This window comes from Athene noctua, chromosome 7 (genome assembly GCF_965140245.1).
Source record: "Athene noctua chromosome 7, bAthNoc1.hap1.1, whole genome shotgun sequence".
NCBI lineage: Eukaryota > Metazoa > Chordata > Aves > Strigiformes > Strigidae > Athene > Athene noctua.
The window spans coordinates 35,725,615-35,751,892 of NC_134043.1; the positions used below are offsets into that span (position 1 = coordinate 35,725,615).

General features: G+C 42.3%; 1 protein-coding gene across 1 annotated transcript; it reads right to left on the reverse strand.

Annotated features, from left to right (window-relative positions):
- Window positions 1-87: 87 nt before the first annotated feature.
- STAT1 (signal transducer and activator of transcription 1) lies at window positions 88-26,114 on the reverse strand. The gene is made up of 24 exons (XM_074910644.1): window positions 26,033-26,114; window positions 23,965-24,093; window positions 23,189-23,333; window positions 21,876-21,974; window positions 19,894-19,989; window positions 19,102-19,180; window positions 17,810-17,901; window positions 17,075-17,226; window positions 16,643-16,801; window positions 15,183-15,275; window positions 14,647-14,706; window positions 13,765-13,794; window positions 13,583-13,676; window positions 12,627-12,668; window positions 12,038-12,121; window positions 11,427-11,525; window positions 10,817-10,952; window positions 8,946-9,001; window positions 7,761-7,855; window positions 5,404-5,543; window positions 3,881-4,066; window positions 3,183-3,258; window positions 2,624-2,726; window positions 88-2,044 (listed from the first exon to the last, which is right to left on the reverse strand). The coding sequence occupies exons 2-24, from the start codon at window positions 24,090-24,092 to the stop codon at window positions 2,021-2,023; spliced, it is 2,268 nt and encodes a 755-aa protein (XP_074766745.1). The 5' UTR covers window position 24,093; window positions 26,033-26,114; the 3' UTR covers window positions 88-2,020.
- Between the last annotated feature and the right edge of the window lie 164 nt (window positions 26,115-26,278).

The window sequence follows — 26,278 nt, forward strand, 5'->3', positions numbered from 1 at the left end:
GTTTAAATTCAAAATGAGATACACAGTAAACTCTTGGCAGATGCATCATCTTTATAATAGAAGTAGCCAAAACACAAGACGAAAGTGTCAACTGGCAGTTCCATTTATTTAAAATGGCAAAAGACTATTCCATTGGGGAAAAAAAATTATTTCTGGAACTATTTGCCATGTAAAGGCAGAGCCGTGAATAAGGAAGGCCATTGCTTTAAATCTCACAAGCAAATTTCACCCTGGTCAATAAAACTGAAATAAAGTAATGGAAACAAACTGCTGCATATGGAACATGAATACAAGGAATGTGTAGCTCAAGATACAAATACTTGCTTTTTGTACTACAATAGATACACGTTCAGCTACTTATAGTAAGAGAAAAGCACTAAGTCACCAGCTCTGTTAACCTCAGTAACCCAGGGCACCAAGACCAAGTCAGTTTCGCAGTGGTTTTCATTTCAATACGCACATTATGTGCTCCAGGTCCTTTAAATTTCCTTTCTCACTGGCTTTTGCAGGGAGCACATGAGTCCTCCCGGGCACAACAGGCTACACGGAACCAGCCATTTACTTCCTGAGCAGCAGCTGCTCCAATCTAGCATTCCTGAAGGGCAGCTCTGCGCTCCTGGCCCACCGCTGCTGCCCTCCCGGGCACCGGGAATGACCAGGCGGCGGCTGGTCGAGAGGCTGCAGCAGCAACTGCGTAACCCGGGGGGTTGCGGTGGGAGGGTTCTCTGGAGGGGGCCTCGGGGGCCGTGGTGCCCGACCCCCCTGCTCAAGCAGGGCCCCCTGGAGCTGCTTGCCCAGCCCCTGCACCCTCCGCTCAGCTGCCTCCCCCGGGCAGCTTGACCAGCTGCTGCAGACAACTTTGCCTCTCATCTGCGAGCTTGTACTGATCTTCAAACATGCTGAGAAACAACCCTGTTCCTGCTCTGGTGGATGCACAACTTCAGCCTTAAAGTACTAAAGACTGCGTATCCTGCAGCCACTACTCTGTATAAATTTAACAGCTTCGCTTCCCTGTGCCTTATCCCTCATTGCAAACGTTTCATTATCAAAGCCTGTAGGGTCTTCTAGTTTTTCAAATCAGCAATTAAATATATGCCCTGGTTCACAGTGCATGAAAAAATTAAGTTCTGTTACAACCTAAATGGGGCAGGTATCGTTGTAAGAGGTATGCATGACCAGATCCTCACCTTGGTAGATTAAGCAGTGAGTAAAAAATACTCCAACCTCTTCTAGCATCTCTAAAAGTAGGTTCTCCCTTTGTCTGACACTGCTGCTAGACAGCAGGACTGCAGTCTGGAGAGGCTGCAGTTCTGATTGGACATAGTGAGTTGCAAGCTCAGCATGTGCTAATGCAGCTTTAAGGTGGAGTCCTAAGAAGTGCTCTTTGAAAAAGATTGTGCTAAATATCCTACACAAGAAGACCCTGCCTTAAGAAACAAGCAAAAAGGAAACACAGGTAACATTTCTGGCTTATGTTATCTCCATAGGCCGTGCCCTTAGAAAAGATAAAACCAGGACAGACTTCAGCAGCACGTGGATTCAGTGTGGCATATATCTGTGGAGTGTTTTTGTGACACAGATGAAAACTCAATGCTATGAAATTTCTTCAGAAGTAGTTACACAGAAGGTGCAAGCTTTCTGAACAGAACCTCTGCAAGAGAACTAGCTTTCCTTTAAAGCATTCTATGTACAGCCAACTGTTTTAAAGGTTAAATTTAACTAATTCCCTTAAAAAATGCACGTTTCTCCCATCACTCTTGCTGAGGACCTCTCATTCCTCCTCTCTTCCTCCACTCTGGCATGGTATCTTGCTAACAGGAAATTCTTAAACAACTTCTAAACAAAAAAAGTGCATGCAAGGAGGCTACTGAGACTGCTGTGTATATTATTAGTTAAAAATTGCTACTGGACCTTCAGGTTGAGAAACCAAAGAACTGAAGTGTGTCACCAAGTCATTGACTGCAGCGCGAGATGCATAAGCTAATCAGGTGCGTTAATGATGCAGTAAAAAGCTCAACCTTTAAGTTGAATATGCTGAACACATCTGCAACAAGAAAAATAAACGTCAATTAAACAAGCCAAGTAAAGCCCTAACACTCTAGTCTATGCTAACCACAGAGCTAACCACAACCAGGTCCTCCCCAGATAGCATCCAATTCATATTTTAGGATCAAACTACCATGGGGGGAAAAAAAAACCCCCATGCTTTAATTTGGAATTTCATGCTGAAGTACACCCTGAAAGGAGGACAGGCACCCTGTTAACAGGCACTACCTCACCAGCATTGGCAGGGCAACACTTCCAAGCTGCATTCCTGCTCCAGCTTCCCTCCTCACCCAGACCCCACAGGGTGAACTACAGCACTGTTCCTTCCTCCCCCTGCAAGATACATACTGGAAGCTTCACTCTCCTCCACCCCTTTCCCCACAAACAAGTAAAGAATGACTGAGAGCAATCCCAGTCTAACTCTGGATTCCCAGCTTTTCCCACGCATTTGATAAAATGTGCTCTGAAGTGTTAGCTTGTATTAAGCGTCTTGAGGTATGTCTGAAGGGGAAAAAAAAAAAGAAAAATGGAAGTTCCATCTCAACCCTCCTGGAAAAGGCTGGTTGACGATACATACCACAGTATCAATCTCTGCTGGGCTCACCATCCAAGACACCTCATCGAACTCTTCAGGAGACATGGGGAGCAGATTTTCTGGAGACTGGAGCCTGGAAGGGTGGCTAATAGAATGAGAAGAGCAGGGACAAACCTTCACTAAAGAAGCAAGGCACAGCTGCACTGCCATGTCTGGCTCTGAGCCCAGAAGGGCCACTAGTGAGGCCTTGTGAGGAAGGCAGCCTGTGAGCAATGCACCACGCTTTGCAAAGCCAGCATGGCTTTAAATGAAATCTGGGACTACTCGCTGATCTACATTCTAATCAAGTCCAGCAAGTCTTTAAGAACTTGCTTTTCAAGAAATTATTTGCCAGCACAACTACCTGCAAGTTTCTAGGGTCTTTACCTAAAGATGGTGTTTCAGATGCAGCACTGCATGAATGTGGTGTGATCAGATCCTCAAAGAGAAAGAGAGGAAAGATTTGACGGGGCACCTACACCTCAACTACTGTGAAGAGGCATGAACTACAGCTGTAAAGTCATGATCAGTTCCTAGAAATCCAGTATTTCTGGAAACTTACACTTCAGATACAGAGATTAACTCAGTCTTGATATAGCCGTTTCCCTTGGGACCATCCAAATCCATAGGCTCTGGTGCTTCAAAGAGAGAAAAAAAAAATTGCTTTTGTTTTTTTTTTTACCAAGTTGACTTCACGTTGCCATCCTTATTGTACCAAAAATAAAGCCTGTGACCCAGATAATATGCAAGTCTCTCTCTCTCATGCACTTTATGACACTATGGTTAATTTATTCCATTTTTTTAGTCAGATTTTCCTTTTTGATTTCCCCCTATAGGAAATGGGGAATAGAACCTCCCCTGAAGCTTGATGTAGGTGTATCAACACATCCTGCCAGGACCAGTCCTGTGTAATAGTCAAATATGAGTCATGGTTCCAGCTGTTAGTGGAAACCTTCATCTCTGAAATATCTCCCAGGCTCACATGAAAGCTAAATTAGAGGGCCGGAAACAATTATTTTCAGTTTTTATCTACTAGATCTCATATTGTGCCTCTTTAAAATCAGAGCTTTTCTTAACCTGCTAAAGCTTAGGTGCCTGTTCTCACCTTTCAGCCGAGCAGCACTCAAGCACAGGGTAGGCTGCCAAGACATCCAGCCCAACTACCACCCTTTCCTTCTGTGCCACAGAAATTATACAGCACACAAACACCTCAAGAACAAACATCCCACTTGCACTATATGAGCCATTTATAGCACTCACCCTCCTTAGGCCTGGAGTAGTATTTGCCAAAGGCGTTGTCTTTGGGTATATCTGGGTACAGAAATCTCAGGGGATTTTCAGGAATGTTTTCAGCTGCCATCACTTTGTAGTTGCGAATGATATCAGGGAAAGTGACGGCTGAGAGCTCCTTCTTGGTGTATGGTTCTACCGAATGGAACTGGGGCTCTGCAGAGGAGAGAAGTGGTTTCAAAGTTTTTTGTAAAACTGTCCAGAAACACTGCAGCCACTTTCACAAATTCAGAGGTCACATGAGCAAAAGTCTCACCTTTTGTACCTATTTTAGACCTACTGTACCTATTTTGCACCTATTGTGCTGCAGGTTAAGTATTTAATGACTGTCCAAGGGAGCATAATTGCTTTGTGGGGTAGACAGGCATATGGGGGGCTATGCACATAGTGACGGCTCTGGGAGTGTTTTGTATTCAGGATGACTGGGGTGACCTGTCCATGCAAATTAACTTCAGTTTTATTAACTAATTGAAGCTGTGCTACTTTTTCAACCTGCTTCCAAATGATGTCATTCAAACTCTACAGCCTGTTAGGAAGCTTGACCCTAATACACCACTTAGAGCTCTTATGAATCATAAATAGAGACAGATAAAGCTTCCCTGGATGCTCCAAATACTATCACGCTCCTTTGCTTAATTTTTGGATGTGTCAAGTATGAAGACAGAAAAGGGGAAGAAGTCATTCAGGTATATTCAGCAGTTTCTCTTCCAGCTGTTGTAGGGTTTGGGCTCATCCAAGTATCAACAGCTGTGCCATCCTGGCAGGTGGAGTTGATTTAACCAATATGATAAGGGAAGAACCCAGATGGGTACAGGGGAGATTGTATCTTTTTGCAGCTTTTAAGTGTCTAGGCTTCCTTAAAAGAAGATGAGAGAACAGTCTAGCTAACTGAAGAAGTAAGGTCTTCATCAGCCCTTCTGGAAATGGGAGGAAGGAGAACTACTTGGATAATGAAGTAAGTGAATATGTGGTTTGCTTAGGGAGAATGAAGGAAGAAACAAATGTGTTGGACCACGAGTTAAAGCAAACTGTTTGAGAAGAAAGGGGTGTTGCACAGAAGTTGAAGTAGTAAGAGAGAACAATACAGAGGACTGAATGTGGCTGTAGTGAACTTTTCCTGGGAAAGAAATCTCCTGATGGGTGATGTGGGTTTGGAGGGAGATGCAGGTGTGTCTTACTGAGAGAGACCCTAAGGAGGCAGAGGAGACAGCCTGGGCAGCCTGTCCTCAACAAACTTCTAGGCCAGAAGCAGCACCCAGGAAGTGCCACTAGTCCTACCTGAAACCTTGAACAATCCACTGTGTAGCTTATGAGCAACACTGAGTAAGGTATGTGTCTGCTATTGTTTATGGCCTACTGCTGCTAAGGGTGGGAGCACTGCTAGGGTGGTGTATTGTAGTGGTTCTTGGTGTGAGAGAGAAGGGCTTAAAGGCTTCTTGTTCTGATCTCAGTTTATATTTTGAAGATAAAAGTGTTCTATGTTACTGACTTACCATTTTGAGATCCTTCTACCCAAGTAAATGTGATTGCTCCCTCTTTGCTGCTTTCACTGAATCTTAGTAAAAATGTTCCTGGACTCTGGTCCTTCAATAAGGCACGTTCTTTTTCTTTACTGATGAAACCCATGATGCAGCTGTAATGTTGAAAAGAAATAGTTGGGTTTACTCCTCAACATAAAATCTAAGCTGTGCTGGGCTAGCTAGGAAAACTAAAAAGCTTTTGTCACTTAAGAGGTGAAGTACTTTGTTCTGTGAAGAGCTGGAAAGCAGCAGTAGGGCTGACAGGCTGGAGCTAACTGGTGGAAGTCATGACTCACCACAGTTTCCCTCAGCACTCCTTTGGCCTGGTGGCTTATACAAACAATTTTTTGCGTTTGGAATAAAAGCAATTGTCCTTTGCTGTGAAAGCTGGGCTGTGGAAGCATAAGTTATACAGGTATAATATGGCCAGATCTCAGCTAGCAGTTTTAACTTCAAAAGCATCTTAAGGAACAGTTGTTTCTCCTCTTTGGCTGATAAAATGAAGTTTGTTACCTACCAGACTGCAACCACACAGGTGTGGGGTTTATTTTGTTCCTTGCACACATTTTCCAGATGAGCTGTTAAGCTTATATGACTTCAACCTCCCCAAATTCCCTATGGTCAGCAAATGCCACTGTGTAGAAGGCCAAGGTAAGGATAAGAAATAGATTGGTCTGAACGGGTGCTGGGGAGGGAGATGTACAAGCCAGCATCAGAGCGTAACCCTGGTCAAGCCCCCAACTGCTTTTTTAAAAAGGTAATAATTTCTTTGCACTGCTTCTTATTCCTCAAAATGCTCCATCAGTAATGAAGCTTTGAGTACTACTACTGTTCTGTGTGTTAAGTTAGGGAAAGTGCTTTTTACACAAAAACTACTAAACAATCATGATTTTGCTTAGAATTTCAGATGCTGTAAGGTGTCCTGTTTATGGGGTTCTAAGATTTTGTTCTGTTATTCTTGGTGGTTCTTTTTAAGTGGCATGCTTTAGGTAGCAAATATCCTATGTATAATGAAAGGCCTTTGCTTTTCTTGTACCTCAGATATGAAGAAAAGCAAGTGTTCTTGAGGCTGTAATACTTATTATTTTGTATACAAGGGGAGTCTCTATCCTAATGAACCCTATAGATTTGTCTCTTCCTACCCGAGTATCTTTGCAGTTGGCAAGAGTTTTCTCTTCAGTTTTAATTTCTGCCTTTCTAGGAAACAGATCTGGGATTACCTAACAAAGCCAGCTGAGAGAGGAGAAACTCATAGTACTACATCTCTGGTTTTGATTACACTCAGGATCTAACTTGCACCAATTCTTTTTGTTAAACCCTAAACAGGGGATTGCTCTTGTAACTGAGAGCAATGAGTAATGCTACTCAAGACTGTGTAAAAACAATCCTGTAGGCACACAGCCCTACTGAGGCAGAACACCAAACGGGACAGAACTGCAACTCTGCTTCAGTGATGGTAGCAAAAATTCCTGCTGCACTGGACTCCCCTTAGCTAAGAAATATATAGGTTTCAGGCAGTGAAACAGGGCTTGTACTATAAAGGGCTTTAACAGAACTCATCTGGAGCTAGGGCAGAACAACTTGAAGCCTGCTGCTGAACGTAGCAAGATGGAGCAATCCTGCTGTTGTAGATCCTGTGCACTTGTGGGATACTAGAATGCTCCATGCGAGTGTTATTGACAGGGTTTCATAATGTGGCTAAACCTAAAATGCAGTTTCTGGCAGCTGTTAGTTCTGAAATCGGCAATACCAGAATGAAAAGTTTACTAAACCAAGTAAAGGGAAAATGGAACTGGTTTTCCACCTGGCAGAGTCTTACTACTTAATAATACTCTACTAAAATCAGTAAAGATGTTCTGGACTCCTACTGCAGATACAGTTCAGAGTCTAGCTGCTGCCACCCACAGGAGGCTCACAACAATGTTTGCTCATAGGTAGGGTTTTTGGTTTTTAAGATGGATGATCATTTCATAACTTATACTTTGTTGTACTTCAGTATTCCCTGTCAAACACAAAGTGGCTCTGCTCTAGGGTGTGGAAGGAACTAACTTACAGCAGGAACAGAGGCAAAAAAAAATCTAACATTCAAAGCCCGGCTCTGTGACAAATGGGTCAGCTTGGTCATCTGATGCTTTTGCTTTAAGCAGCTGCCTCAGAGGCTTCCTCATGACTAGAATTCATTTGCCTCATTTTTTTCTGGTTGCAAATTCCACTTTATTGGATCCAAAGTATCTGCACAAACAACCTCACAACCTGAGGATGCAGCTCCTAGCCTAAATGAGAAGTCTGAGGCAATGACCACATCTTTGTTAACTTCACTCAGGTCTTACCCATCATTCCAGAGACACAGGAGGTGTTTCTTAATAAGCTCCAAGATTCCCTCAATCCACAGCCAAAAGGGGAAATTTTTATCGCTTATATTTTCCTGAAATTCAGAATATGGAAAGGCAGAGGTAGGAGCGGGGAAAACACAGATAATGAAACATGAGCAGAGAGGAAGCAAGCTCTCAATCCTGTCAGCATCTGTTTGTTCTTGCATTTTTTTCCCTTCCTTCTTCTTTCCCACCCTCCCCTTATTCTCTCATGACTTTTTTTCCCCTTTCTGTTTCTCTACTCCAAAAGGACAGAAACTATTGGGAATGAAGCATGTACTGAATCTTAAGGCAAGAGGTAGTGTGGGAGAGATGCCTGTCTGAGCCTACAGTACCCAAAACCAGGTATCCATCACCTCTCATGCAATGACACTGGTCCAGGAGAAGAGAACAGGCCTGCCAGGGCACTATCCTTATTTGAGCTCTTGGACATCCAAACTGTCCCATGGGGCATTGGACCAGGCTGGCTAGCAGAGCAGCTTAGGGACACTTTCTGTTCAGACTCAGATTTCAATTCCTCATGAGACACCCATATTAATGAACTTGAGTGCTTACAGGTCACCAGAGCTTTGCTTTTCCCCTGGAGTCTGCTCCTGCCTGCTGTCCTCTCCTCTGCTTACGGATACCAGTTTAGGGTCTAAAGCCAAAGAAAGTGCAAAGATTCCTCCTGTCTTGCTGCAGCCAGGGTTATGAAATCTCATGATGTGGTTTTCTGCCATCACGATGACTATGTTGGCTGCCCTGTGCTAATCCTCACACTACTCCAGTTCCCCTGGTCTGGGAAATGTCCTTCACTATGACAGAAGAATTATTCATCTTGCTGGGTTTTTTTGACATTTTCTGTAATAGTCAAAATGGAGAACTATTCTGTTAATTTTTCTATAGTTTATATGGCTCAAAAGCAACCTCAAAATTCTCTACTCCTTGCTATTACAAGACTTCCCTCCTGCTGCTGCTACTTGAACCTCACCACCAAAACCTCACAACCATGTAAGCTCTAGAATAATTAAGGTACACTACTGAAAAACAAAGCACCCTGGAAAAAAATCCAGCCAAATAAAAAAAAAAAAACCCTGAACAGACCCCACAACAAACAAAGACAAAGCTCTGTCTTCCATCTCAGTTTTTAAACTGTATTCATACCTTGCAGAATCTTGTCCAAGGTATGAGGCCATCGTGAGATCCTCCGCTTGTTGGCCCTGAACGGAATAAATTGACTTCAGTCAGGTTCCACAAGTTACTTGGTAAGGCTGAAAGGAATGTACTTAGAGCACGAAGTTCTGTGTTTATTTACAACTCTGAGCTGTTGGACTGATAAAGGGAAAGGAAGGCTACAGTATTTTTGTGGCTAGTGCAGGGAGAGCTTGCAAAGCTCCCTTCTGGGGAAGTTCACTGCATCAGAATGACCAGATGTATTTAAACAGACTTTGTGTGATGGGAATCAATTCATTCTGATGCTTCCTATGCTGTGCTATGCCTAACACTTGCCAGTTTCAAAATGCTTGAAGGAAGGAGACTGAAATCTTCCTCATCTCTAGCAAAACAAAGACTGCAACCTGTAAGATTGTCTGTGGGAGCTCAGCATACCCCACAGTATCTTTGAGAATTAAGCACTTTCCTGTTTCAATTCTGGTGACTTGTAGGCTTTTGCCCCGGAAACTCTTGACTCCTAGGTTTTTTCCAACCACAGACTCATCTCATTCCTGTTGTAATCATTTGCCCCCTGTCTTGTTTTTGTCGAGTGTTCCACAATCGCATCCAAACCACAAAGAAAATCCTAGGCCGTGACTACAGCAGCTAGAGCTTTGCAGACCCCCGCTGTATTCTGAGCCAGTCTTTTCATTATAGACCATGCTAGGGATTTCAATAAAGTCAGAAATATGCTGGTTTTCCCCTCTCATTTCTCTAAAAATAAATTGGGTTAGGGAGCTTGTTTCTGAAGGCTGATGCATTAGAGATCAAGATTCTGTCAACTTTCACAGCACAAAACCAGCAGGTGAGTTGTATCCTGGCACCCTGTTAGATTCTGTGTCCCCTTGCACTAAGGAATCCTGAATATGTAGTGTTCAACTACCTAGATTTTTTTTTTTCCAGTAGTGAAAAACTTTTAGCTATAGAGGTAAGATCTAAATATCATCCCTACTGTTACCAGAATTTGGCAAAATCTCTGAAGTTCTAAAATGCAAGTTGACCACAGAAATATGTCAGTGTTTGCTTTGTCTTTGTGACGGTTAATTAAACTAAAAAAATTCATCTCCTTGTAGAATTCTGAAAATCTATTAAATCAGTAAGCTTTTTGTCAGATTTTATGCTTTGGGGAAATCAGGAAGGGCATTAAGAGACTAGAATTCTGCACTTAATGCCTAGATCCACTAGTGTCATCTCTCTTTAAATATAAATGATTCCCAAAACTTAGTGGAATATACTGAATCAACAATATTTTTATCTAGAGTCTACTCTGCAAACTCAGTAGCAGCGTCAAGTGCCCTGCCTATCAGGCAAACTGACAAGGAGTCTGAAAACAAAAGTCATGGCTGATTAGGCTTTTACTAAGAACTCTCGATTGGGAGATGTTCAATTTGATATCCTTTAATAGTTTCAGAGCGTTTGCACTTTGTCATTGCAACTGTGTTTATGCAGACAGAGTAAACCCCTGTTGTATCTGGGGGTGTGTGTGAAGTTAAAATTAATGGAGAGGGATTTAAAAACAAAAAAATACCAAGAAACAGCCATCTCAAAGACTGGATAAACATGCACATTTCTTCAGTAGCTCTTCAAAAGGCAGAAGTAGCCCCAATCTGCACTGCCCTAGTGCACCAAACACCTAAGCCAGAACTGCAGATTTTGTTGTGACCTGACCTTCATTTACAAACTCTACCATACTGAAAACTGAAAAACACTTCTTTGCTATGAAGTGATAGTGTGAGAGGAAATGAAACTTCAAACGGATTGCAGAAAAGATGTAGAATTAGCTTCAATTCAAACAGGCCAGCTGCAATGGACGTAAACCATACCAAGTAGCTTCTCTCCCAGCATGCTCAGCTGATCTGCATTAAGTCCCCTCTTTGTTACAGAAGAAAACTGCCAACTCAGAACTTCAGAAAGTTTAGACCACTTTGCGTAAGGTGGATTCAGAAAGAAGGACAAGTTCTAGAATGGAAGGGAAAAATACAATCTATAGTTAATAAATGTTAATTTTGGAATGCTGTTTAAATTTATGAAAGTGTGTTGCCAAAACAAAATGCAGATTTAAAAACGGATGTCAGCTTGAGACAACTCTGCAAAAGCAAGCTGCTCTTCTGACAGGCACTCTTTACCAGGAAAAGCAATCTCTGGGACTCTGCTTTGGAGATGTCTTCTCCCCATAGGTAGAATTCCTAGATTACTCAAGTGCACTGTATTTGAACTCCTGAATGTTTATTTGGCTTCTCACCGTGTACTGTATAAACTGCATACAATATATACTATCCTCATGTGGGTTTCAAACATTAGGATAGGGAAGTAAATCACTGTGCCCTTCTTTACCCCCTGAAAGCATGGAAAAAATGCAGCAGCCACTTGGATACAGAAAATGCTTGAAAATTACACACAGTGTAATGTCACACTTTTTTTTTTTCCAAATACCTTGGGATCAGTAGACAGCATGTTGAACCATAAGATAGAAGCCCATCCACTTGGAAGCTGGCTCACGTTTGAGATGACAACAATGGGAAGGGAAGTGGTCTGGAAGGGACACAGAAGAAAACATGTTGGACTACCCTGTACCCCTGCTGCAGTCCTCCTCTAGACTGCCCACAAACACACTTCCACTGTAATTCTTGCTTGTGTGGTCTTAACTCTTTCACCTGAAGTGTCTGTGTAGAGGAGACAGTCAGTATGATGAAGTACTAGAAAGTGTCAGAAGATTTTTGTCTGGTAAATACTTCCATTTAGTGTTGGTTATGATAGCAGTGACAGTAACAGTTCTTAGCATATTGCTTCTGAAATATATGGAAACTGATACCTAGAGAACTTAAAACACAGGGTTGTTTATCAGATACTTTGCAAAGCACATCTCTTATTTATCCAGAGATCTGACACATTCTCACTGTATGTGTATATACAGAGATGTTATGAAGTGTCATTCATGTGTTTTTTTGAAATAACTGAGTTTGATATTACAGTACTTTAAGTTTAGATTCTTGGCATGAGTGACATCCAGTAATTTAAGTCCATTTCTTTCATTTAAGACATACCTCTAGGTCTATTACCAAGCCAGGCTGGCACAGCTGTGTCTCAAAACTCAGAGAGTGAAGTTCTTCTGTTACAATGAGAGGACCCTTTAAAGAAAGGGAAAAAAAGTAATTAAAAACCAAAAGCCTTCCAGGGACTGAAAATTGCTTGGTGGGGAAAGGTGAGGGATTTATCATTGGGTGAAAAACCTTTTCTGCCGGAGGTTACTTGCTCTGAACCTTAGAAACGGTTTAAAGGTCAAACTCAAGTGACAATGCTAACTTCCTAAAACTGCCTGTTAGAATAGGTACTTTCTAGGCAGTTTTTTTTTTTTTGGCTCCTATCCTGAAGCCACAGAAAAATCTGCCCTTGACAGAAAGCCCTGTTAAAACTCGGTGTCTGTGAGGGAGAGTCCAGAGGGACTACCATTCTGACAGTAGTTCTCATCTGTAGACACCTCCTATATGGATTACCTCCTACAAACACTGGACTTTCCTGTGGATTTGTCATCCTGTGTGTTCTTCATGGCACTGACCAGAGCACTGACTCAAATGCCTGAATGCCATTTCAGTATTATGCAAAAGCTTTGTGAAAAAGGTTAGTGCTGCTTACCTCATTTGTTCTGCTTCCTGCATTTTTCTGTTCTTTCAGTTGCTGCAAACAAACAAAAAACCCTGTCACTCATTTACCTGGCCACAAATGAAAGTGGTAAAGGATGAAAATCCTTGCATGCTCTAAATGCTCAACTGTATGCAAACTTGCTGCACTAGAGTCTGATTCTATTTGATTCTCAGCTGTGGAAGCCAAAGGATTAAACTATAGGTAACTACTACTCTTCATTCATACTCATAAAGCATTCATCTGTGAAAACAGATATCATGCCCTTATGATGTAATGCCTTTAAGAGGCCTTATAAGAACAGCAGCAGTGTGAAATCGGGAAGGATCAGATTAAATACTGGTTTATCAAAGTACCCCTCTAAATTGGACAGTAAACTCTAGACAGTGTCTGTTCTTCTGTTCTGGACAACTGAAGGGAGGAAGGGAGACTTCCATGTTCACTTATCCAGGATTTTAATTTTTCCTTTGGTTCTGTCATCACAACAGGAATCTGATTTATCTCTCAATTTGCAGATCAAAAGTGCTTGTATAGTCTGCTGAAGGCACTGAATTTCTTGTACCTGCCCTGCGAGACAATTTCCCTCTTCCAGTTTCAAAGCTCTTTAATCTATTTCAAGTTTTGCTACCTATGGGCCTTTGTCTGAAAGGCCCAAACCAGCATTTCTGAGCTTCTTTTTCTTTGTCCTCCAAAGAACTCATTGCAACGTAAGCTGTGTGGTAGCAAATATTTTTGTTTGCCTTTCTTGCCCTATTTCAGTGACAAAAGCAACAGCATCCCAACTGAAACAGGCCAAAGATTTCAAAAAGGAAAGAACAATGAAAAAGACATGTTCACAGCTCCTCTTATACAAAAGTAAATAATAACAACAAAAGCAATCTGTCTCCTTCTTACCACACCCTCTAGCCACACAACGGATGTGTCAACAGAAGAAAAAAAAAATCCCCTACCAAGTGCCTGAATTCTGCTGCTAGACTTCCATTAGTAGATTCTTCCATGTTCATTACTTTCGTGTTTGTTCCCAAAATATTAAATTTCCTGAACCTTCACAAAGAGGGACAGAAAAGAATTAAGTGTCTCGAATTCATTGGAAGAACCCAATATTAATATATCAAACTGTAATGCCACATACCCTTTGACTGAGTTCTTCTCGGTCACATCTCTGTCAAAAAAAAATAAAAGACAAAAATGACAAAAAAATCTTTTCAAGATTCTGCCACAGACATAGGAAATGTGGGTGTTTGTCTTAGTAGCTGACTGAGAACTAGTAAAATACTTCTGTGAAATCTTTTGTGCAAAGGTGGAGGTAATTGGTTCAAGGAATCTAAATATTGTACTACACAGGATATCTTCTACTGAGGCTTAAATTTTGCCATGAGGGCTTTACAATAAAGTCTGTCCTTTTACTATATAGGCTTAACTCTTGCTCTGAGGAAAAAACTATATAGTACTCTCACTCTAAATCTGCTTTCAAGGCATCCAACTTTTTGAATAAATTGCTGCATCACTGGAATCAGTTTTCCCAACACTCAGGATTTTACTGAGTTGCATTATATCTGGTGCATTTCTCAGAACCTCAGCTCCCACATCCAATGAGAACTTCTTATCCTTGCCCCCATTCCCAGCAAGTTTCTGGACCCTAGAGATGCTTCAAGTGAACAGACTGCCCCTTAAAGACTCCGATGTGAAGACAAAACCCCACCTGCTTTTTTAAAAGCACAGCCCCATTTCATGACCTCACAGCCATTGCTGTTATCTTGGAGAACCTGTTCCATTTCTTTCCCTGCCCTTAAAGCAAGTGCTGAGGCCTTCTGTACTCTGTGACATGTCCCTAATGGCAAAGACAGATTCAGAGCAAGGGCATGTGTAAGAAAAGGAGGGTTGTACCTGCTGCCATAGAGAATCAGCCTGCTCCTGGACAACTCAACACTTAAAATATGACTGCCTTTTGGATTTCTGGACATGGGGACTGCTTACCATTAATGTATACAGGGATGAGAAAAATGTAACGTACTTATCAAATAAAACTTTCACTTTCAAGTTGTAGTTCAACTCCTGCAACTTCACCAGCAATCTGGAAAGAGACAGGGTTTTTTTAATTACTGCAATTGCAAAAATACTGGTTGTATTCTATTGCATTGCTTATCACAGATTTATTTAAGCTGCACAACTCAAGGTCACATACTGGCTCTAAGCTTGTTCCATACAAGATATCACATTTGCAGTGACAGCATCAATCAGCAAGGTCTGCAGACACTGATCCCAGGTCCTGATTTAGAGGACACTAGATGGGCAAATGAATTATTCTTCTGAATGACAAAGTGATCTGTGTGTGTCTTCTGCTGTTTGATGTGTTTTATACACTCAATACCCCCCCCCCTTCTGGCAAAGGATAAGAGCTAAATACAAGTTAAACTGCTAGAAGATATCCCAGTGCCACATGACACTCTCTTCCCCTCCTTGCCTTAGCACTCAGGCAGCCCTCTCGGCTGTAAGAAGCCAACGACATGGAAGGCTTACCACAAAACAAGGAGGAAGGAGAAAACATACCTAAGCTTTACAGTAAATTGTACTCCTGTCTTCAGAACCAAGGGCCTCTGAGGATGCGTTGGCATGCAAGGCTGCCTCTCTACCACAAAGGAGCTATGGAAAGAACAGATTAAAGACACTTCGATTTATCAATGTTGTCTTTAAGGAATAAGAAGTTACATAAAAAGTGAACTTTAAAAGAATGGTCACTTACCAGTAGTACTATACACTTTATTCATTGAGTTTCAATCTATACAGAGGTCTGTGTGTGTGTTTCACTTCTATCAACAGCGCTAAAAATACTGCAAGTATAAAGTGATTTTGTAAGGGTTGGCTTTTTCTAAACACATTGATGGCTTGAGGAGGGAGAGTGCTACCTCAAACTTCCCTGAAAGCAAACAGCATGTAAACACTGTGATGTGATGCATAATCCAAGTGAGAAGTGTTGCTTTGTTTGCCGCTCTCAGTGCTTGCTAAATTCTTACGGTCACGGTGCTGTGTAACACCACGTGCACAGGAGCTGGGTAAGCGAGCTGGGGATTTGATGAGGGCTAACTAAGCCCATGAAGCAAATCCTTGATGCTAACCTGTTCTCGGGCACCCCAAACTGTTGCTGTCTCAGGCACCTTTTGTGTAACGCTCTGCTATGTAGACATAAATTCTGAAGTATTTCTGCTGTTACAAAGTCCTATGCGGTATGGAGACTTTTCCTTTCACTACGCTGACAGGCAAGATAACTAAACAGCAGCTGGACTTGTATAGCTCTGCCTTATTGCCTTCACTTCACTGAAAAGCAGTACCTGTGTTTTCTAATTGAAGATCAGTGGTCAAAGCATCTGAACAGGACTCTGGACACCTGGGTTCTAGCACCCCATAACAGGCTGTTACCTACTGTACGACCCCCCGCTTTTATCTGTTAGTTTCAAGTCTTGTGCAGCACAAATTACTGTCTACTGTAGGTTTACAGATCTGCGACTCTGATCTTATGCAGGGCAACTACCAGCTACGGTAGCTTGCATCATAGAGAAGCTACAGCGATATGGTTGGCCTCCCTATGCTGGAGACAAAGAGGATGCAGTCAGAGACAAAGGGCTGGAGAATCTAGTGTGTATTTACTGCGGGCATAGCTTGGTGCAGATGGTTTCTTCCCTCCATTTACCTGAACTTTGCAGAGCTGAAGTTTAAAGCAAGACATGGACTAACAGACTAGGAGTTTGATTCTGTAAACAGTGCATATTGTAGCATACCTCCTGCTAACTTAAATGATGACTGATCACAAACCATTTCCATGGGCTTAAACCTGTGGAAACCCTAAATAGGGTAAATCTCAAAAATGGTCATTTAGTTTAATGTTTCTGACAAACCTAGGAAAACCTCAGAAAATGCAAAGTTATCATGCAGGAAATATTGAGGGAATGGAAGGGAAGGGGCTCTCCATCCATTTCTTCATGCAAACACAGAGAGACCCTCTTGTCTGTTACCTCTGGATGAGTTGTTTGAAAAGACTGTGTGTTCGGTCCTGCAGAACTTGTTTATTTTTTGTGATGGGATCAGAGTCATAGGTAAACTTCTGTTCCAGTTCCTCAAGTTTTTTAAGCTGCTGACGAACTTGCTGTAGACTTTCAGCAACAATGGTGAACCTACAATTACACAGTCTTATTACTTTTAGCATGCTTTTGTATCGCAATAATGCTGAGACACCAGCCAGGTGACTGTCCCGAAGGACTAGGCAGTGCACAGAGAACACCTGTTGCTCATCAGAAATGCAATGAGGTTATAAAATCAATGGAATATAGTTATGCTTGACAGAATGAAAAATGCATAATATAAATAATCAATATATTTTACAGATCTGGCATTTCTTCATAACACTTCAAGTTCCTGTCCAGTACAGTCCTTGACTAGAGACTTACCAGTTCTGCAGCTGGTCAAGACAGGCGTTGGGTGGGCCACCAATACATGCAGTCTGTTGCCTCTGCTTCCACTCCACGAGCTCTTCCTTAACAAGAGCACTCTGTGTGTGCTCTGTGGTGTTCAGCAGCTGTACTATCTTGTTCACCACTTCCTATACAGAATATTAAATTACCCTGTTTATTAAAAATATTCAGAAAAACTAAGTAATGTTTTAGCTAATGCTATCTGTCTTGCAAAACTCTGCAAGGACCAATAGTTTCTGTCAACAGAGGATGTTTTCCAAAACATTGTTTTTAGTTGGAATATTTGCTAGAATAAGTGGAGAAACAATTCATATTCAGTATCACTAAATTCTGAAGAGCCTATGTCTCACATCCATGTGTGCCCCAAGTGTGTATCTGGGATCACCCAGTGCTTGCTGTAGACTTGAGTACTGCAATGAGAGTGAGCACATTTACTCTGAGCTGCAAATTTTGTAATCAGTTTTTCCTCAAGAACATGACTATTGATATGAAACTCTTCCTTCTCACAGTTCTTTTAGCTTTACCTGACAGAGTTTGATAAAGATTGCTACAAGAGAAATGTAATTGCTTACTGAGATTCTAGATTTTCAGTCAGGATGGAAAAAATGAAACCTTTGTTCAACTGATAGTAGAAATATTCTCTTTTATAACTTATGTCAACCCAATGAAAATGAAATGTTGTTGCCTTCTGAAAGAAAACTAGAGTGCTACCTTTCTCTTAAGGTCAAGTGATAAGAACATCTTCTGGAGATTCATCTGTTCTTTCTTGTACTCCTCCTGCGAGACACCATTGGATTCATGCTCTGTAAAATAAGTCAAAATTGTGAAGGTGGGGCTGAAGGAGTGCAACAAGTCATGCTCCTGTGAGACCAGGGAAGTATGGGCAGGGGAAACACTAAGGGGAGGAAGGGGACCTGCCTGGTTAATGTCAAGTAAAGTATACTTTTAAAGCTTAAGGGAGGAAATATTTACTGCCTCCTAGATTTTTTTTTATTCTTTCTGCCCCCACCCCCCCCCCCCCCTTCTGAAAGGACAGATACTCCACTTAAAGCACTAATGCAAGGAAAAGCCACTGTCCTGGTGAAGTAACTGAGATGTGAGTTTGCTTGCTTTTTAGAGCAAGAACCTGATTTCCAATAACCATTATATTGTGTAAAGATACTCACAGGATAACTTGTTCTCATGTTGACTTCAGACATGAATCATTCATGTTACTTAACAGTTAACTTCCGTTGCTAGGTTATTTCAAAGGCTGAGGGATATGGTGGAGTTGAGAACGGTCAGTGTTAGGTTAATGGTTGGGCTAGATGATCTTCAAGGTCTTTTCCAACCTTGATGATTCTGTGATATTCACAGCCTCCTGAGGGTAGGCCAGATCCTACGTAAGTGCCCTTGCTACTACCTCTGCTGCCTACTGACCTCCAGTTAGAGGTTCCTGTCTGCCTCACAGAAGCGCTACCTACCCTTAAATACAAAAAGCATGATCATGGCCCAGTGTTCTCCTTAGCATCTTCTGAACATGGCCCTCTTCTGAGGGACAGCCAACTGCCAATTTGTGCTGGAAACTGCAGCCTTTTTTAGAACAAAGTAGTCAAAAAAAAAAGACAGATCTATAGCATGAAACAAGTGTGGACTACAGCTGCATGTGCTTCCCTCAGTACACAAAGGCCTACAAAACCTGAAGCAGGGAATCATTTGTGAAATACAAGATGGCAAAGAGAAGCCTAAACTTAACTATTTAGATGTCTGGTCGAACAGTCACGGAATCTATAGGGTTTGCTATTTCCAGTAGCAAAGGGACGTAAAGGACAAAGGAATGTCTTCCTTGTAAGAACAGACAGATGCAGAGAATGTATTTTCAGGAATTTAGGTTTCAGCATAAAGGAGGAATATTATCAATAAGTTTGGCTGCATATTATTAGGTTGAGTTTCATGACATAAGACAGCAGAGTTTACTCTTATGAACTATATGGAGTAAGGTATGTTCTTGATGAATTGCTCACCTCTACTCTGCAAGGTTTTACATTTAAAATCATATTCATCTTGCATATCCTCTAATGTCTTGATGTCTTGCTCCACATCCTATGAAGCACAAATGAAAGTAGTCACAGTTATTTAATACTTCCACGTAATGCAAGACTTCTGATTAGGAACTGCCTGCACCAGACATTTACAGAGATGAAGTCTGGTTTCATGGCAATGCCTTTTTCCTGGAACTCCCTAACAGGAAATACCACTAAACTAAATCACCTTCTATTCACCCTCCCTCTCTTCTTTTGGCTAACTAAAATCTGACCGTCTAGCCATATAAACTCAAAGAGTTCAGGAGAACCTGGGCTGCTACAGTGAAAAAACTTGGAACGGCAGTGTTTTAAACAAACCTTCAAATTCTTAGGTATTGCTTGGAGAAAAGCTTTCTGTCGTGACAGTATTTGTAAAGATAACAAACATCTATATGTTAACTGCAAATCTATCTTCTAGTTAACAACAAAACGGTCAGTATATGATTTCTTAAGAGTTTTCCTTAGTTACTAGTATTTCAGATGGGTAAAAAGTTTTTGTTGCTAAAATTTAAGCACAAGACATTTTATCTTATAGACCAGTCGAATCCCAGTCTGTATTACGTTGCTATTGACAGATAATTACTTTCTATTTTCAAATAGTCACTGGTGATAGGTAATGGTTTGGTTTTCAACTCTTATTTTTACTCATCATTTTAGAAAGTCTTATTTTACATACTGAAAGCTTTTCAACCCATGTGAGTCAAAGACCACTTAAAGTTATACTATACTTACTATAACACTGTTTTTTACAGCCTTAACTTTCACATCAAGCTCCTTCTGTTTGTCCAGCATCCCAGTCATGGTGTTCTGTATGCTCCCCACTTGCATCTGTGGGAGGCAAGCAGAACAACAGGAATCAAACTAGCGTCACCTGTGACAGCAAATACTTTTTTTTAGTGGCTTTTGTTAACAAACAGCCTGATGAAGCATGGCTTATTTTTATCAATCACACTAAGGTTTTATAATACAAAATTGAGTTTGGGTGAATTTGCAAGAAACAAGGGAAGATTTAAAATGCCTGTTGTGTAGTGATACCACATTCTTTTCATCACAGTAATATAAAGTTATAAACATATTCTGTTTTCTCTCTGCACAACTCCACTACTTTGCTTATCTTCATGTATCTTCTAAACGTACTTAATGAAAACAACAATCCTGAAGGCTGGATGACATCTACATCAAGAGTCAGATGATTCATCCATATAGGATACAGGGAGAAATGGGCTAAGAGCAAGAACAAGGATAGGTGTGTGTGAACAGGACAACCTGGTATGCAATTTTTTTCCTACAGGGCATTCAAGCACATTTTAAATCTCTGTACAGTTCTTTGAAAGCTGACCTCAATATCATTCAGGAAGTTTATTGCATGGCATCGCTTGGGGAGAGCTGCAGTAATTTCAAAGACAGGATTTTTCATTTCACACATTAACAGTACTAGTGGTGTCTGAAACTTGTTGATCCTCCAATGCAGGACAGTCAGATATGCATTGTTGCTCTGATTAACACTTCAATTTAAGCTAAGCTCATCTAAAGTATTTATTTTATTAAAATGCTAAAGGTCCCCAATCATAGATTTGAGTCAGACTATTAAGGCATCTGAGGATACTCTAAGATTTGGGATTCTCCTCTGGTTTTTATGATGCTTATAATCATGCTTGCTCTGCATTTTATCTTCTCAGCTTTGGGAAATGAGAATGTTTACCAGCAAGCATGGTGTTGTACCTAGTGCCAACAGTAAGTATAGGAGGACTTATTTCCCTTTTGAATGGCCTAAATATATCACATAGCTGGAAAGGCAGTTGTGAATGCTTTATGTTAGGTGCCAGAACAGGAACTGAACAGCTGTGCTGCAGCTTCAACGGCTCTGTCAGAGTCACACTTTTGGAGGAGCTGTTTTGGACACAGTTGCATTAGGCCACTTGTTGAAAGCCTGTGCCTGAGTGCTCTTCCTACTCTACCAACACGTATTCAAAAATTTGCCCTAAAGGGAAGTATAACAGTATCAGAACTTAACACACTTGGTCAGTCATCACTTTATTGCTACATAAGTGGATTACATCTAGCTGTATTGCTTGTATGCCTTTCCCAACTGCAGAATTTTTTTTTTATTGCAAAACAGTTCTTGCAAAGGAAAAAATAAAAAAATGAAAAGTCAGAGAACAAATGAGAAAGGAGAAGAATATGGCTTTACCTATGGTTCAGAGGAAAGAAGTGGGCTTCACTTAAAAAAGAAAACTAGAAAGAAATACTCGGGGATAACTGATAAGGAGAATGATGCATTATTTTCCCACAGGCACAGTCCAGAGAAGCACCAAGGCTCAGCTGCTTAATACAGAGTAAATTCAGGAGTAAAATGCAGAAGGAAAAAGTTAAAATCTTGCTGGACAAAGAAGGCGTTAATTATTAAACTGCAATAAAATCTGATGAGCACATTAGGCTATACTACAGAAGCATTAAAAAAACACCACAGCTTTTACATTGCTTGAGGAATAAAAATTACTTTCTGGCTATTTCCCCTCCAAATGTTTCATACAGCACAAACAAGTCACACTGTCCAGCTGGTACATATCAATGTTCACTCTAATGTCTTTAAGAAACATATTGTTGGGCAGAGAAGAGGACAGCCTGTTTCCTCTTTCAGTCTTCTTCTACTCCCTCTGTCCCAAATACCAGGAAAGGGTAGATACAACTGCAGTTGACATTCCGTGTGTTACCTGATTTGACAACTGGGCACTGTTCAGTATTTTCCTCTCTTCTTTCAGACAGTTGTAGATGATCATTGCCATGTGTATTGGATCTTCTTGGAAGTTATCCTGGCATTAGAGACAGTCTATTGTTAAAGTCCACACCCAGAATTTCTTGTCCATCAGTACACCAATTGGCAAAAAGATTAGCGGGTGACTGTGTGTAGGCCTCGAGGCACGCATCAGTCATAGCATGCTCTGAGACTACAGGCAGTGTGACAGATGCAGCCATCTCCAAGAATGAGTTTCTATTTTAGTTCATCGGTGTAAGAAGAGATGGGACGTGGCACAAAATAACAGGAAAGGGACAGGGACATTGCTGGGAGAAGGAAGATACTTCCCTGCAGTCCGAGAGAGAGCTTATCTTCTCTTGAGAGCCACCCTGGTTTTGAAGGGCAGTAGTTGGAGTTTGACAGGTACAGCTCTTGCTCAGCGATGTAAAGGAGATACATTAGCTCTCATTTATGAACACACAGTTGAGGCTGGATACAAATTCAACCTCATGGTTTTACATGCATCCAAAGTTGAAGCATGCTCTGGACTGAGTACTGCCCTGCTCTGCCCAGGATGGTGCTGCCTGCGGCGTCACTGAGCTGTACCAGCCTCCTTGGCTGATCTTTCATTGCTGATCTGCAGTTACTGTCAGATAAGTACAGCCTGGTCACGCTCTCCTCTCCTTGGAAAACAGTTCCCCAGTCACTGACTTGCAGTGTGTGGGAGCTAGGCTGTGGAGAAGGGAGGAGGAGAGGACTGACTAATGACAAATTAAGCCCACTAAGGATATATTCTGCACTGCCCCTCACTACCAATCACTTTGGCCCTTTTCTTTATCAGTACGATGTGATGCACAGAAGTGCCGTCTGATGACAAGTCCTTTGCTATTAACTGCAGTTCTGCAGTTACGTGGGAAGGATTTCTCCCTCTGTGTTTCTTCTGCATCAGAAGTTTATGAGGACACTGGCTGGGGAAGGGAAGGGCTGGGGTAAGTGAAACTATATTCGAGTAAGTGCTCCAAATACATATACTAAACACCTTACAAACGATTTCTGAGAACTCTAGGGAAAAAGAAAATTGTAGTAACTGTATTGGTAATGAAACTGTAACTTTCTAACTGTAGCCAGTTAAAACAAAAGTGGAGCAACATTTGAATTCTGCCTTTTAAATTAGGATTCTCACACACTCTCTGAAAAAAATCCCTCATGGTAGGGTAGTGCGCTTAAAGGCATTCAATTGCACTAGTGAAGCAATTCAAATAAATACATAGGCATATACCCCAGGCATACCTGAAGATTACGTTTGCTTTTCCTTATGTTATGTTGCAGCAAAAAGTTGTTTTCTATTAAGAATCTACTAAATTGATCATCAAGCTGTGACAGCAGGTCATGGAATAACACCGTAGCAAAAGACACGTTGTTGGCTGCATGTTCCCTAGAATAATTAAAGACATGGTTGTGTTAAATGCGCTTTCAGTGCAGCATTCTAGAAATGCATACAGGAGTACTTCTAATCCCCAACACCCCTTGTAGCATAAGTGAGCAGTAATAATTACCTTCAAACATAAACCAGTTTCACTCTCTCAATTTTGACTTTACTTTCCTTGATGCAGAAATGTTGTTTTTCTCTGTATTATTCTTGCCACATTCTGTGCAATTTCATCTTCTCATTCCATGCACATCAAGAAGCTAAAAGCAAACCTGCACGTGCATGTTGTACTACTCTTCTAAATGATACTCCACAAAAATCTTGGCAAAAGTTCAAAGTCTGCGAACAGTGAGAAACTGAGCTGCCAGGGTAGTAACTGACCGGTCTTAAAACATCTGCTTTTGTTGCAGATCAACCGAAGGGAAATAGGAGATAGTACTCTTGTTAACACTGTGTCAGGCCCCTCTAGCAAGCCCCGAAGAGGGGCAGGAACACAGGCTGTAGCACCCACACAGCTACTGAAGCATCCTACCAGCAAAGGTTCATCTAGCAGCGTGCTCCCCCAGTATTCTTCTGCCATCTGCATGCACGAGAACACTGGTTATCACGCAACCTGAAGGCCAATTTCTATGCTTACCAATCCTGGTTTTCCAGCCACTGTGCCAGGTACTGCCTGATTTCCATAGGAAAGCTGTCATCATAAAGCTGGTGAACTTGTTCCAAAAACTTGGAATCAAGTTGCTGTAGCTGATACCACTGGGTCATCCTGAGGAGAGGAGGGGGGGAAAGTCAGTGTAAACGTTTAAGCAGTATTTGGACTGAATGTGTGAAAAGTAACTCATACAAGTTTTCATGAACAATGGCAAAACTTGAGGAATAGGAAGGAAAAGTGTTTCTAGCAAACAAAATCATTTTCAGCTGTAACAATTTTAGACAGTTAATCATTAAAAATACAACTTCTGTTTTAATTTAAAAAAAATCACAAATTAAGACAGTGTGCTATCGCATGAAAAAACTCTGAGCTATATCACCCCTCTCTATGAAAACTTGCGATTTTTTTTTTTTCCTCTGAACCCCTTTGTACCTTTTCTTTCCCCCTTTGTATCCCTTAGGGTACCAGCAGTGTTACTGCTCTCTTGCTTAATAGGGGCACAGGAATGAGGATACCTATCCTGTGTGTTTGATACATATACTCTGCAGGATGCAGATCCTGCATGTGGAGCTTCACCTTTTGTTGGTGTAGGTGTACTCCTCATCGCCACAAGGTGGTAAAAAGTGTGAGTGAAAGATCAAAGAAACTTCTAAGAGCCCATTCTCAGGTGGTCTTTGTGTCTGCACTTACCTGCTCTGAAAATGGACTAGTTCTCGAGACACTTTAAATGGAGAAGTATTGGAGAGCTGTGTTTTTTTACTATATGCTTTAGTTCCCATAATTAAATTTTGGGGCTAAATTAAGTAATCTCCACAGCAGACAGATTACTTAAAATGAACTAGTATGACCGAGAGAAGCTGTGCTGTACAGTAACGTTCTATGCCAGAATGGTTGTGTGTTCTGACGTATAGTCTCTGGCTACAGGTTAGCATCTTGTAGTGGAAATGGCACATAAAGAAACGTCCAAGGAACAGTCCAGGCTGAGAACATGAGTGGTGAGATTCAAGTCCACTCACATCTGCAACTTAAAAAAAGAGTCACAGACCGACAGTCATAGGACTTGTCCATGGAACTTTTGGGGTAAAGGGCTTTCTTATATGTGGCTTCCTGCAAAATCCCCATTAGTTTGTGTGCCAGCTCCCTCAGCTGCGGACGCTATGTGTGAGAAGTAAATGAGAGTTAAAACGGCTATTATGTTTCAATTGAGGGTTTTGATGTGCGTAGGATTCAGGTTACAGGTAACATGGCATTTGAATTTGCTGTAGTGACACTGAGGCACACAGCTGCCACATGACATTGGTGAGGAAAGCTAGAAAAATTTGTCTAAATGCATGGTCAGTCCATTTTTTTTTCCTCTAGTTCTTAAATGAACAGATACTTCAATCTTCCTGTGTCTTAAAGCAGCTAGACTGGGAAAGGACTTGGGAGAGGTGGCAGAGGACCACCCAAAGAGCTGGTTACAGCGCAAAATGATAATGCAGCAACTGCCATCCTTGGGGAGGTGCAAGCAGAGAAACACTGAAAAGGCTGGGAAATCAGCACTTTTTGTGGAAAAGGCACTTAGAGACACCGATGCTGGGATACAGGGCTCAGCCTGCCATTGACAAACCGACAAGTGAGGTGGTGGAAAACTCATTTTGTTGTTCTGTCTTCCCTTGGGCAAGGGCAACGGGATCGCAGCCCGTCTGTGCCTCTGGAGGAAAGGGGCTTTATCTGCGCCTGGGCGGTCCGTGTGCCTGGGTGACAGCCGTGCCCCACGGTGCCTTCCCCTAAGCTCGGGCTCCTGCCTAGCTGCGCTCCAACTACACCTAACGCCGCCGACTCCTACCGCTTCCTTTCTCCCTGTCACCCCCGACCTCCCGGGGGCAGGCCGCCAAACTGCGCCACGGCAGCCGGGAGCAAAGGGCGGGGGACAGCCGGCCCTGCCGCCCGCACCGCGCACGCCGCCGCCTCCTCCTCGTCCTCGTCCTCCTCCCGCCGCCCGGCGGCCCGCGTGGGCGGACAGCGCTGCCCTTCCCGCCCCCTCAGCCCCGCGCGCGCTGCCCGCACTTACTCGTGGGACGATGCCGCGCTCCGGCGCCCCGCCGCGCCGCGCGCCCCGCTCGCGCCGAGAAATACCCGCAGAGCCGCGGGGCGGGCGGCCGGCGGCGGGGCCAATCAGAGCCCTGCCCCCGCGGCCTCGGCCAATGGCCGCGAGAAGTGGCGCCGCGCTGCCCCGCCTACAGCCCCTTCCGCGTGGGGAACGCGGGGTGTTCCCGCTGCCGCGCTCCCCTCCCGCCGCCACGCCGAGGGGCTCCTC